The sequence below is a fragment of the Gymnogyps californianus genome, chromosome 21 (assembly GCF_018139145.2).
Source record: "Gymnogyps californianus isolate 813 chromosome 21, ASM1813914v2, whole genome shotgun sequence".
Taxonomy (NCBI): domain Eukaryota; kingdom Metazoa; phylum Chordata; class Aves; order Accipitriformes; family Cathartidae; genus Gymnogyps; species Gymnogyps californianus.
The window spans coordinates 3,372,910-3,386,459 of record NC_059491.1 but is presented as its reverse complement, the minus strand read 5'-3'; the positions used below and the strand labels follow the sequence as shown (position 1 = coordinate 3,386,459).

The 13,550-nt window shown below is 45.5% G+C and overlaps 2 protein-coding genes across 2 annotated transcripts in view; both read right to left on the bottom strand.

Annotated features, from left to right (window-relative positions):
* The window catches only part of ACAP3 (ArfGAP with coiled-coil, ankyrin repeat and PH domains 3), a 95,332-nt gene that overhangs the window by 11,958 nt on the left and 69,824 nt on the right, over positions 1-13,550 (bottom strand). Inside the window, exons 11-15 of the mRNA XM_050909301.1 lie at positions 6,298-6,410; positions 1,976-2,027; positions 1,407-1,507; positions 855-966; positions 87-295 (exon numbers count right to left, since the gene is read on the bottom strand). Coding sequence (XP_050765258.1) covers positions 87-295; positions 855-966; positions 1,407-1,507; positions 1,976-2,027; positions 6,298-6,410 — 587 coding nt within the window. The remainder of the gene's footprint in view (positions 1-86; positions 296-854; positions 967-1,406; positions 1,508-1,975; positions 2,028-6,297; positions 6,411-13,550) is intronic.
* Positions 1-13,550, bottom strand: part of SDF4 (stromal cell derived factor 4) — a 248,560-nt gene that overhangs the window by 182,557 nt on the left and 52,453 nt on the right. The gene's annotated exons all lie outside the window — the stretch shown is intronic.

The following is a 13,550-nucleotide window of genomic DNA, read 5'->3' as shown; positions in this document are numbered from 1 at the left end:
CAGTTGTAATTCAGGCTCCACCATTTTTTCCAGGAGCTTGCAATCCATCCCTGGCTGGCAGCACAGAGCGCACACGCACGCAGTACCTGTGGATACCAGAGCACTCAATGCACAGCAGAATGCCCAAGTTGATACTGGCCCAGCGAGGATCCGGCTGACCACAGTCACAGCACTGGTCATTCCCAGGGATGCTCTGCACTCTCTGCAAGATGGTCTCTCCTTTCACACTGCGTTCCCGGGAGTCGGTAGCAGAATCAATGCTGCTAGTTGATGGGGAAGCAGTCCGGTCCAGTCTCTGCAGGGAAAAAAGGCTTCTAGGATTCTGCAAAGCACTGTGGAATGAACCAGAACTTTGCACAGCAGAGGCACTGACAGGAAGCGTTACCTGAAGAAGAATGAACTAAGAAGGGAACGGGTAAAGCCTCGTTAATCGCTATTATTGCCACGAGACGGCGCTGCACCCCATCCCCGCTCTGGGAGTGCGGGCAGCATGCAGGCCATTGTCTGGCAAACTACTTGCTACCATGGTGCCTTGCTTGCACTTGTGCCAGCTAGGGAGCAAGCTCTTCCCAGGGGAACATAATTCCTAGGGGAACATCAATCCAGAGTGAAGTGAAGATGTCAGGACAACACTGGTTTAAAGCCTTGCCTTTCCCCCAGCCCAGCTTTATAAGCGTGGCTTTGGTTAGTGAACAATTGTTGCCTTTGAGTTAGCACTGACATCAGCTCCCTTCCTTGAGGGCAGAAGAGTATTTCCAAATGGTCCACCCACACACCCTGGACCTGCCGCAGCCCAAAAGCCCACTATCAGGGCTCAGACACCACTATGAATCTTTCATGACTCCCCCACTCACTTCAATATAGTAGCTGTCAGGACTCTCCCGGTATGCAGAAGCAATGCTAGCTTGAACAGCCTGAATCCAGGCCTGACGCAGCTTCTCCGAGTCAGCCTGCAGCATGCAGCTCCTGTGAAGGAAGGAAATGAATTGGAAAGAGCAAGAGGACAGGGTGCTCGTTTTGGTCAAAACTTTTCCACTTCATCCTCAGCATAGACATTCCAATGAGGGCAGCACCTTGATCCGACAGGCAGAGGGGCAAAAATTAATCCTACAAGCTTGCACTGTCAGAGGTGTTCCCTCTTCAAAAACTCCAGGCAGGTCTTCAAGCTGTTTTGAAAAGCTGACCATTGCCAGTTTCACTGTCTATATGTATATTAGGTATGTGTGGCCTAGATCTGGCTTATGCTGATGTCTGACAAACTTCATAGAGGCTCTGGAGTACAGGTAATGGTATCTCCCAGTCAACATTTAATAGCCCAGGGCAGCATCTGCTCAAATCTAATCTCTTGCTGTTGCATGCACAGCCCAGCTACCATGAGAATGGCCTAGGGAAGCCACCAAACTTACTTGGTAGGTGAGACGACCTCAAAGCAAAACCTCCTCTCTATGTCTTCACACGGCTTGACAGTACAGAGCCGCAGGTCTTCCACCACTACCGTGAGGACATCCTGAAAGGGTGAGAACAGGTGGCTTCGTTGGCTCCCTGAATCTGTGTCATGATCAGGCCTCTCAGAAAACTCCTTCCCAAACCCTGCTGGTTAGCACATGCTGAGTCCAGAAAGAGCAGAGCCAGCCCACCACCAGATAACTCTAGGGCAACAGGAAGGGGTTATACAGAATCAAAACATGGGACAACATGCACGTGAAGTGGCAGGCTTACTGGGGACTTCACCAACTTCCTCTGCTGAACAGGAGTATTTAGATCGCCACAAACACCATCTGCTGCCACTTAGTTCTCAGTACAGTCTAACTTTGGAGCACAATAATGCCTGAATAGGCTTGCTGTCCCTCTGATCCAATTCCCCTCCCCACTCCTTCCACCCCACTCCCCCGCCATGGTGCAGAAGTACCCAGCAAAGCAGGATACCAGACAAGTTGGCTAATCTGCCAGCGTCATCTGGGGTAGCCTCACTGACCTTTAGCTTTTTCTGGTACACCAGCTGACTGTTCTGTATGGAGAACCACCTCCTGAAGGAAGACAGACAGACATCAGAACAAGTGAACAGCAGAACTACAGAGAGGCAGTTTGTTCTGCCGCAGAGCAGGATATCGCTCCATTTAAAAAGAGTGTAATTTATTCCAAGAAGCTGGAAAGTAATGTCACAAGAAAAGCTCACACTTCTCCAGTGCCCTCCCTTGGCGAATAAACAAAGGATTTACAGCCTTAGGGAATGACTCCTGGCATTGAGATGCTGTGATGTCAAGTGTTCTAGATATGTCAATGTATAGCAAGAAGGAAGGAAAGACGGGAAGAAACAAAGGAGTAGGGCAGTCCCACATTGCTGCCAACGATTTCTGGGACAGAAGTCTGTGTGCACACTGGCCCTGGTGCAGGTAGTAAATCCAGTGCCTGTGGGACACGTCCCACTGGTTAGGGCATAGTTGCACTTACATATGTGCACAGTGGGCATACTTGACATTTACTGGGGAAGTCAGATTACTTGCACGTGCCATGCCAGATGCAGTGTGCCTGCTGCCTCTCCAAGCAGGCTGTCATAAGGCAAGCCAGAAATTCCTTGACATCATGAAGAAACTTCCAGGTGGGAAAAAGAAAAATCCATCTCAGAAAACCCTGCTAACTGGCAGCTCTACAAATAGTGTTGGAGAAAATAATACAAATGAGTTGCACATCTTGCTGTTTATATAGGCTATGCTACCCACCAGTCTGATTTCTCTGTACCCACTACAGCCTATGGGAGGCCAAACAATGCCAAAGCTCCCGTTTCCTATCGCTAGAGTACAGACAGGTGTGTGTGAAGGGAGTCTACCATCTTAGGAGGCAACAAATCACCAGCTAGCAGCTTTCCATTAAAATACAAGTGACAGAAGGTCCATGTGATGCTCATAGCAGAGATAAATCCCTGGTGTCTTAATTTTCGGTGCTAAATCTAAACCCCCAAGTCACTTCCTCATTCCAAAGATCCAGCCTAAGATTTAGCAACCTGATCATCTTCATGGAGGGCAATGGAAGCCACAACCATCACTAAGCTTCAGGAGGAAGGTACTGCAATACCTGAGCATAAAGAGTCAAACAGTCAAGAGGCTTACAGCAAGATGTTATTTAGAGCATGTATTACATACTCTGTTTGCAAAAGAACTAGGTTCCCTGGGAAAATGAGATGTGACAGGACTCTCTTGTCATTGCTGAAATATTAAACAGATAAAAAACAACAAAAGGACTTGACGTGTCTGTGGAGAAATGGGAAAATACAGGTAAATGGAGGCCATCCCATCTATGTGGGAGCCCATTTTGATGAGCTGATATGGTTCTGCATCATTCTGAGCTGCTGTGACAGCAGCAGTCTATGCTCAAGGAGCTCTGCTGTCACATGAAGCTGAGCGGAAAGTTTGTCTCAGGTTCTGGTCTCTGCTCCTGCTTCTTGCAGCTGTGCTCTCCTGCTCGCCAGCCCAGAGCATGCATTTCTGCCTGGTGCTGGCTCCTAGCCCAATATCCTGAACTGTGGATTTTGCTGTTCTCTCTGCCTGCCCCGTTCCGCTCACAGGAGGGGGAGGCACCAACAGCGAATAGCTGAGTGACAGCAAGGAGGTGATGAGTAGGCTACAGGAGCTGTGAATAGCTAAGATGCGGGTAGATATGGCTAAGAGTGGGTGGGACTGAGGAGACAGAGATGGCTGTGTGGAAGATACAGGCTGTGTATGACTGGGATGTAGGAGGATACAGGGAGGACAGCTGGGATTTGGGGGACAGGGAAAACTTGGAGCCCTTGACACTAACATTACTTCAGACATCAGGAAAACCAGAAAGTCCCAGAGGGTCACATTCCCTCCAGGATAAGTGCCCTTTGGAGCGACCCTTGAATTCACAGCCAGAGGAGTTGCTAGGAGAAGGGAGTTGCGTGGAACCATTCCTCTCTATCACAAGAGTGAAGCACAGGTGTTGACACTAACCTGACACACTTTGGAACGACCTTCTGCTCTGCAAAAACATGTGGTGTCAGTGAAAGCAGCCATGCTATGGACCGAGGCTATACTTTGCTTAGGAAACACCAAGCAGGAAAACCTAAAAGGTTGATTGAAAATTCAGCTAAGATACTGTCCCAGTGCAACAGCTTGTGAGCACTGAAATCAAACACCGTGATGCACTGTGTTGTAGCTACTGTTGTGGTTTCTGGTTCCTCCAAGTGCAAACTTAGTACTTAACTGTCAGGGGACCAGAGAGCCTGAGGGGTAATGAAATTATACTAAATTTGACTAGAATCTCCTTAGTACTAGGGGAAGCTTCAGAGTGAAGGAATCACTTATCTAACCAATTCAGAGATCTCTAATAATTTCAAGTCTTTTTTCCATGCAAATACAGGCAGCTTCTGTGCATACCACAAACAGTTCACTGAACCATTTAGTGTTTATTTATTCCAAAGTGTAACAATTTCAGCACATTTCAGCCTTGCTGTGGTGTATACTTTGAACGTATCCCACAGCCAAGTAAAAGATCTCTTAATATTGTATCATTTCCCTGTTATGTGAGAGGAGGAAATGTAGGTCAAAGGCATTGATCTCATGCATTAGAAACTCACTGGAAGGGTTTGAATCCATTTGCACAACCATGTATGAAACCCAATGACTATCTCAAGGGAAACTAAACACACAAATATCGAGCAAGGCTAGAACATGAAACCTTTGCTTCCATTTTCCCAAGGTCTCTGGCAGCTGCAGAGACTCCTGACTAGTGCAGGAGGCATATGAGCCTGGCATTCCCAATGACCTATCAGATGAAATATTTATAAATTAAGAGCAGGGTCAGTGCACAGAAAGCCACTTCTCAGCTCCCAGCAGCACAGCTGATACTTCCACTCTCACATATCTCCCCATCCCAAAATAGACAGGTTTGATACTCATGGCATGTTCTGCTGTGTTAGGGTATTCTCTTAATTGTTATAAATTTACAGCTTTCCTAGGCCAAGACTCAAGCTGCATTGTGCCCTATCTTCCCTGCCTGGAACCTGGTCATACTCCTTTTTTTTTTCCTGGCATTTACTAAGACGCAGCAAAACATGAGCTGGCTCATTCCATGATGCAGCCTAAGAGGAATATACAGCTTCACAGAACAAAGTATACTTTTTTTGAACAGGAAAATAATAATCACTTATGTAAACTACACAGCATCTAGCTCTTTTACTGATTAATGTACGTGTCTCCAACACACCAATATCAAAGACCTGCAAAGCAAGTGATTTTGCAAGCTCAGCACATGAGTTATAATGTGCTGGTAGAAAATTTATGTGGTCTTAAAACACCATTGCAATGAAGCAGATGCTTACCCCTCTTTTGCTCTGAGCTGACTTGGCGCCACATAGCCAAGTTAGTGTGTTGATAAGGCTACATTAATCTCTCTTGAGATAGTTTCTATCGGGAGGACTTGCTCAGATGCAGTTATGCTAACATGGCTTCAGGTTCTGATCTTACTTGCAGTCGACAGGTTCTGAGCAGAATCACAGAGTCACTTCAGTTGAAAGGGACCTCTTCAGATCATCTAGTCCAACCCTCCTGCTCAAGGAGGGCCAGCTAGAGCAGGATGCCCAGGACTGTGCCAAGGTGGTTTTTTAATATCTCCACAAATGGAGACTTCACAACCTCTCTGGGCAACCTGCTCCACTGCCTGACCATCCTCACAGTAAAAAAGTGGTTTCTTGTGTTCAGATGATATGTCACGTTTTTAGTATGTGCCCATTGCCTCTTGTCCTGCCACTAGCCACTGCTGAGAAGTCTGGCTCCCTCTTCTTCACTTCCTCCCATCAGGAATTTGTACACATTGATAAGATCCTACCCCTGAGCCTTCTGTTCTCCAGGCTGAACAGTTTCAGCTCTCTCAGCCTTTCCTCATGTGAGAGGTGTGCCAGCCCCTTAATCATCTTCGTGGCCCTTCACTGGACCCCCCTCCAGTAAGTCCGTATCTTTCTTGTGCTGGGGAGCCCAAAACTGGACACAGTACTCCAGATGTGGCCTCACCAGTGCTGAGCAGAGAGTAAGGATCACACCTCCCTCAACCTGCATGCAAAATGCCCCTAAAAGAAAAGTCTCTGTATGCAGAAACTATCAAGCCAACCTCATTTTAACTATTTTAACTATTTAGCTTTTAACTACTTAGCTCAGAATCCTTCCAGTGATGATAACAGTTGTTAAGATCTCACTAAAAGTGAAGCGTGTTCCTGTGCAGGCAGTATTAGCTGTGTTCAGAGTCTTAGCCCAAATATCAAATGGAATATGAGTTATTACTCACCGATTCCATGTTTTGAAAGCATTGCTAGCTCTCTTGAAGAGGTAGCCTTCCATCACCACTCCATTCGGGGCATCAACATTAAACTCCACCTTCGAGTCATCATAGGAGAAGTCCTGCAAATAGAAAGAGACTGACACTCTAACATGACTGCACTCTCTAGGAACAAGATGGAGATGAGCCTAATCAAAACATCAAGAAGAGAAAAACATCTATGTCAAAATCCTAAGGTTCAGGCCAAGCTGTTAGTCACAGCATATCCCTATGCCTTAGTGAGCTGCAGCCATGAATAGCAGTCATGAATTATCCTCATTCCAGTAAGCTTATCTGTTCCTATTGTTTGCAGGAAAGTACTACACATATTGTACTTCCCCCCTCTGGTAGTTGATAAGGAGAAAGGCAGGTAGCTTATCATCGTGAGGGTTAAAAATTCCCAATATTTGGGGCAGTCTGCAATGGGAAATAAAACAACAGAGGTGCTTTTCACTGGCCAAGTGTGTTAGCAGTGCTTCTGCCACCTCTCTGTTCTGCAAGGGGCCAGGAACAGAACAAACCCCAGCCTTTTCACACAAGGAAAACAGGCATGATGATTTCTAGAGGGGAAGACTCATCAATTCCATTTTCATTAGCTACCATCATATGCCATCTCCAATCTGCGCTCACTCAATTCTCTATGCTATGCTACCAGTCAGAGCTGATTTGTCAGGTTTGGCACTGATTCATCAGATAGATCTCATGGATTCTGACAGCTGGTGAGCAAGACACAGAGCAGAGAGAATAGCAGCTGCTCTCACAGAACACGGGATCCTTCTCCCTGGGCAATGGTCCGCCTCCTTCCCAAGAGAAACCAGGTCATGAAACCTAAACGACTTTCCCCTCTAACCTGGGGAACTAAGGCATCTTGTCTCTTTGCACACTGATTCCACTCTAATGATGCATTCTACCCACACCTCCCTCTCTCTTGAGCGCAAATATTTCCCCCTGTACTACTTGGTTCAAAGACACAACAATGCAGTGAAAACAGCCCCATTAACTTAAGTGCCTTTCCTAGCTCAGCATATGAAGACCCTTGTGATGCTGTGTTGCTAGGCAACATGCACTTCACTCTCATTAAGATGAGTTATTTTCATGTTCAGAGATGCAAGCTTGCCTGGGAGGTGTCATAATAAGAATAATACTGATACAGAAGGAGGAGATATAATGGGACAGGACTGAGTCATTCCTTGGAAAGACAGCATGATGCCCAATTAGACACTAGAAATTGCTGTAAGGCACCCAATTAAGAGAGTTCTGCTCAGCCCCAAATTTTCTTGCCATAAGAGGGTGAATCCCATGGGGGTCCTCTTCTGCAGATGTCTTTCATGTACATATTGCAAACAAAGGCTAGGGGGAATTTTCCTCTAACTCATAGATATTTGAATGTGTGGTTTTTGTAGCGCTGCTCCAAAGTGACAATCCTATAAATTTGATGAGAATCTGCACTGGCTTATAATAAATAATGCAAACATCCAAAAATCTGGACCTTGTTGAAAAGTGCACAGCAAGTGTAGGGCAAAACCCTTCCAAGCATGTCTTAAAAATGACCACTTAGCTGTGCTTCACTTTGTGGAAGAGGTAAAAATAAGGGGGACGGTCTAAATATAATCACCTGACTTCTTCAGTTGTCCTTATATAATCAAGCAGTGTGATGGTAAGGCAGCTATATTGCTGATGAGTGCAGGAGGAACAGATGGGCCATATGCGTCACCAGAGTAAATCCACTAAAAACCAGTGGAGTCAAGCCAGCTGTGAATTTAACTTCATTGAGTCTGTATTGTATTACACCTCCCTACAAATTCAATGGCTAAAGCAGAAAAGCTGAAGGCACATGGAGTTGTTCCTTGCCTTTGAAAGAACTCTAACCTGCACCAAGCCCAGTTTTAGAAAGAGAAAATTATGCACAAAAACACCCAGCACATATACAGCTAAGATGACAGAGAGCCATCTGGATGATATCCAAACACAGAAACACATTGCTGGGAAGAATGGCTTGTGTTTGCATTACTTTGAAGATATTTCTCTTCCTTGTTCTCTCCTTGGTTAGGAAACATCCCCAGGCCAAATTCTGCTCATATTTCTGGTGGTGTAATTCCTGAGCAACTCCACTACTATCAACAGAACTACTGCAGGGCAGTCGAGGGCAGAATATGTCGACCAGAGCTGTAAGCTGGATTTGTAAAGTAGGTACAAATCAAGGGAGAGATTCGAGGGATAAGGACCAGTCTGCCTCTTATCCCCAGGTCATGCAGCAGTCTGATCCTCAGGGGCACTTTGTTCCATTCCATTGCACTCTGCTTGGAAGCACCCGAAGTCTTTGCTACAAAGTTATTCAGAGTGTGGAGAGACAAGCGAAGTAAGGGAAAGGGGAGGGTGAAAAAAATCCAGAAATTATCCCCTTGATCAGTATCATTTTTCCTTTCACTGCCAGGCAAAGGCCAAAATGTACAGAAATGGCTCGGATAGCTGAAAGGCAAAATCATGGCAAGTGCAATTGTGAAACCTCCAGCACACTAGAGCGAGTTTAAACTATGGGCTTAAACAATGGATTCCTAGGCACATCATCTTGCTGTAGCCCATACAGGGAACTTTCTTACCACAGCCATTGAAAAGAGAAGACAAATTTCTGGAAAAAGAGTTACAAGAACATCTGTTGAAACCTGATTCCAGGTCAAAGCTAGCTTAGAAATTGTCTGAGGAGATCATCTTGCCAATGGTGTTGAAACATCATGGCAGTGTGTGGCTACAGCTGGATATACACAGATGTGTGACAATGAATCCCCTTAACTGGCGGACCTGCCCTTAATGTGTCCCTGTATCCGTTCTATCCATTGACACAAAAAGATTTTGATCCTGTTAATTCTGGGAAACAAGTCGAAGGGTCCTGGCTGACAGACACTGCTCCTGCCAAGCACATCATCAACTACGCCATCACTAAGTCTCTCTGTGACTCTTACAAGGGATGCAGCACATCTGTGGACTGTCTAACTCCACATAGAACTAGGAAATAAAAACCTTCCAGCTTTGTAAGCCAAGCCACGATGTCTGGGAGGTGCTGGCAGAGAAGGAATGTGTCACCCATTCCACAACATTCAAAGTAACTTTCTTGATTCAAATCTCACCCTTGACAAAGCAGGGTAAGAGAGTGCACACGTATGCTTTCTCTTGTCCCCTCTTTTTCCATTTCCTGCTATACCTGAGATTTTAATGCATGATTTTAATAAACTACCTTTTACTGAATTCTTCCCATCATTGCAACGTACACAGAGTAGGCAAGTCTGCTCTAAATGAGTTTGACTTGATTTATTAAGTCTGCATTTAGCACTTCATTGTCTCTGTAATAGGAAAAAATGCTTGACACAGAAAAGCTTCCTAGGATTGGGATCTGTATGGCTTTGGCTACAACTGCATATGCAATCGTGATTAGCAACAGCAGTGACACGTTGGATCATACACTGGTAAAATAAATTGGACGTCTTCCAAAATAAGAAACCAGATCTGTGCCATCATCTGCTTCCCTTTCCTTCACCAGCTTTCAGTAAATCTTGTCTCATTGTCCCCTCCCCTTCTCAGTCCTGTCACTCTGAGTTTACACACGAGGCTGCCTGGGAACTGATATTCTTTTAGAAATGACATCACAATGGTTTCCATGGGAGCACGCTGAATGCTGCTGAAGCAACAATGAAGTAACACATTCCAAGAGACACATCCATAGGGATGTAAAAAAGAACAGTAATGCAGACACTTTCAAACCAGCAAATGGAAAGCAAACACCCAGCACAGGCACAAACAGACCCATGAAAGAAGAAAAAAGAAAAAAAGAAAAAACCCTATTTGAAGGTTGCCTCATGGCCCACTCAGTTAAGAACTCCCTTGTCCATCTCCACACAGCATGCACAGAGACTGCTTGCATTGCAGAGGCCAGACACGCTCTTCCAATTGCTCCTGTGAAGCCAGCTTTTCATGCAGAGAAAATGGCTGATGAAATTAAATAAACCTCCAGCTTCAGTGAACAGACTTAATATGAAGAGCGAAGATGCCCCTCATCAGCCTAGAATCCTTGGCGGCGGGGGGGGGGGTCTTCTAAGCAAGGAGCCCTGCCTAAGAGCATACCCACTGAAGCAGGGAAGTCTTGTTTATAGGTTCATTCCTATCCTAAAGAGCATGACACCTGGCTGAGAACAGATAGTACCTTTCTCTAAAATCCCGAGACTTCCTTAAAATTCTTTAAACACAATCACTATGGCAATGGCCCTCCCTGAAAAGCCATAGCATTACTTCCTCAGTGTATCAATTCAATGTGGAAATAATGATACTGTCCTATTCTGTACAATGTTTTGATTTCTACTGATAGAAAACACTATCAAAACCAGGCAATCATGACCAGTGACTCATTTCAGTCCAGGTGTTTTTAGATATTCAGAGAAACATATCTTACTACCAAACCTCCATGTTATTTTATTTTCAATCAATACCATTTAGGATAAGCGACAACACATGTGATACATGCTTTCCCTCATAGAAGACAAAGGCTTTATCCAAAAGTGCCCTCTTTACTTAAGTAACCGATGATGCTTAGTATTTAACAATAATATTACGTATACTCTAAGAACATTATGTATACATCTATGCATTGAAAAGAACATCTCCTGGAGGTGAGTTAAAGCTGTATGTGACTAGTTTGGCTATTCAATTCTAAAAATAACAATTCAGAGGAATATTCACATTCCCTAAACATGCACACACACCCCTTCCACACAAACACTGGTGCATGCACGTTCTGTTCTCTTCTGGTGCCTGAATATATTTCAACCTTTTCTCTATCTGGCTATTTTTACCTCTGTGTATATACTGTGTACAATCCAAGACCCTCAGAGGCAGATGGAATTTGGAGGAGGGCTCCCCCACCTACATTCCCGTTCTGCGCAGACAGCTTTCATTCATTCCGGCCAAATCCCATTTACAGACCTTTTGTTTCTTGAATTTCCTAATGCCAAATGATCTCCCTGCTCTGCAGCTTGCCAGCAGATGATGCACAGAGATCTACGCCCTGCCCCAGAGCTTTTTCATCCCAGAAACAGAACCAAACACATTTGCTCTCCTGCAGTAATAAAGCTGTACTTGCTTCTGGGTCACATCAGCAAGCAAGGTCCTACAGGCACAATCCTTGCTCCTCCACGGAAAAGTGCCCTCTTAAACTTTCTCCCCAAGTCAAACCAACCCTGTAGGAGTCTCCTTACCAGGAGGTATTCAAGCCTGCCGAAAATCTTCATGATGCCAGCTGCAAGGGAGGTTTTGCTGCTCTTGCCTGGAGAGCAGGGAGCAGCTCTGTGTGTCCTCTCTCTCTCTGTTCGCTCTCTAGAGTAGCATCTCTGCTAAGCACCGTGGGCTGGCAGGGAAGGAGGGATTTCTTTTTCAGCCCCTTCTCCTTTACCCCTCCTACTCCTTTTTGGGAAGCTATAAGCTCTGCCGTTGGCTCCTGTCAAAACAAGGGGCACTAGGCGAAGGAAGTCTGCTGGCCTCCGGGGACCACCTGCTTACCCCCTCCTCATGCCTCCTATTCACAGTCAATCAGCTTAGAGCAAGGGCTAATTATCATACAGCTGTCATGGGGGCACAGAAGGGAGTGGGAGAAGCCAGGCAACACAGAGCAAGGTTGACGGGAAGATGCTCACCAAATGCCTCCCTGACCTTAACAGAGCCAGGCTTGTCTGCCTTTAGCAGGGTCTGCTTCCCCCAGCTTCCTGGAGCAGAGCCACCCTTTGGCCAATAATTCCACCCCTGCCCCGCTGCAGCCACAGAAATCAGGGTGTTGAAGTGCCATATGGCCCCTAGTTTGTTACCCACCAGCTGGACTAAATGAGGCAGAGAGCTCTGCCTTGGCACTCCATCCTCCCTTCCCATGCAAACAGGCAACAGAAACACAATTGCTTCGCCTACCAGTCCGGACCGGGGAACAGGTACGAGGCTGCAAAGGAGCTTTTATACAGCCCTGTATTCTTCCACTTTCAGAGACTGGCCTGTCAGTTTTGGTGCAGTGGAAGGATTCAGGAAGGTCAGGATTTGTGAGGGAGGACTGGTTTAAACATTACCGTTTCTCTACTCATTTCACATTGGAAAAAATTCCTCGCCTGTGTGTTCCAGTGCTAAGTTCTCCAAAATTTTTCTCCGAAGTGGTCCAACCTACACCAGGCCCTGTGTGTCTTTGTGCATCCACCTGAAGCAACTGAGCCCACATAAAAACATACAAACTCATTACATGTGTGGTTTAAGACAGTTTATTTCAACACACACAAGAAATGTGGGAAGCTACAAGACTATCTCCTCAGCCTTTGCAGAAATGTATTCCATACTGCAGTCCTTGCACACATGCATCCCACACAGTCAGAAGAAAGGCACCCTCAGCCTTCGTGCTGAAGCTCTCTCTCTTTGCACAACAGGAGGCTAACTCAAATATTTATTGTCGCTCATAAAAATTGAGACTCTTCATTTCCTCTGGCTGATTTTATTGGAACCCTTTTTGTATAAGTGAGCATTATTTTCATACGAAGTGTGAAGCTGCAAATGGAGATCTTTAAGGTTTTGGAGCTGGGAAGGCAAAGAGGGCAGTGGTTAAAATGACAGCTTGAAATGATAGCTGCCCTAGAAATCTGCCCCAAAGGTGGCAGATGTTCCATGAGGGAAGATGGGGAAAGGGTGACATAGGAAAAAGGCACCTAAATTACAGAATCAAAGAAAATAGTCAAGATGAGCTGAGCTTTTCTCTCCTACCAAATTTATTTTAATTAAAACAATAAGGAAACAAAATGCCACAGACCACTTCCTTATGAACTTGGCTCTTAGAAGGCTGCCCTCCATGCCTCACAAAGCTGCCCAAAGACAATTCAATTCCCTGCCTTCAGAATCTGCACAGCTCCCCCACCCCAAGAACACTTCAAAATGTATTATTTAAACTGGATTCCCTCCCTTTCTGTCATGCCTTAGCAGGCTGTTTGGGAAGACACTGTGTTGAGGAAAAAAGGATACTTCTGCCACCACTCTCTAATTAAGCGCAACTAAATCTCCAAATTTTTCAAGCGACCAGAGGGTATTCTGGGCTCAGCATGAAGACATATATTCAAATACGTGCTGTGCTCCCTTTGGAGACGATGAGATGCTCACCAGATGCAGAGTGCCATGCTCCATTGCAAAGGGAGGAGCAACACTGACTCAGAGTAGCC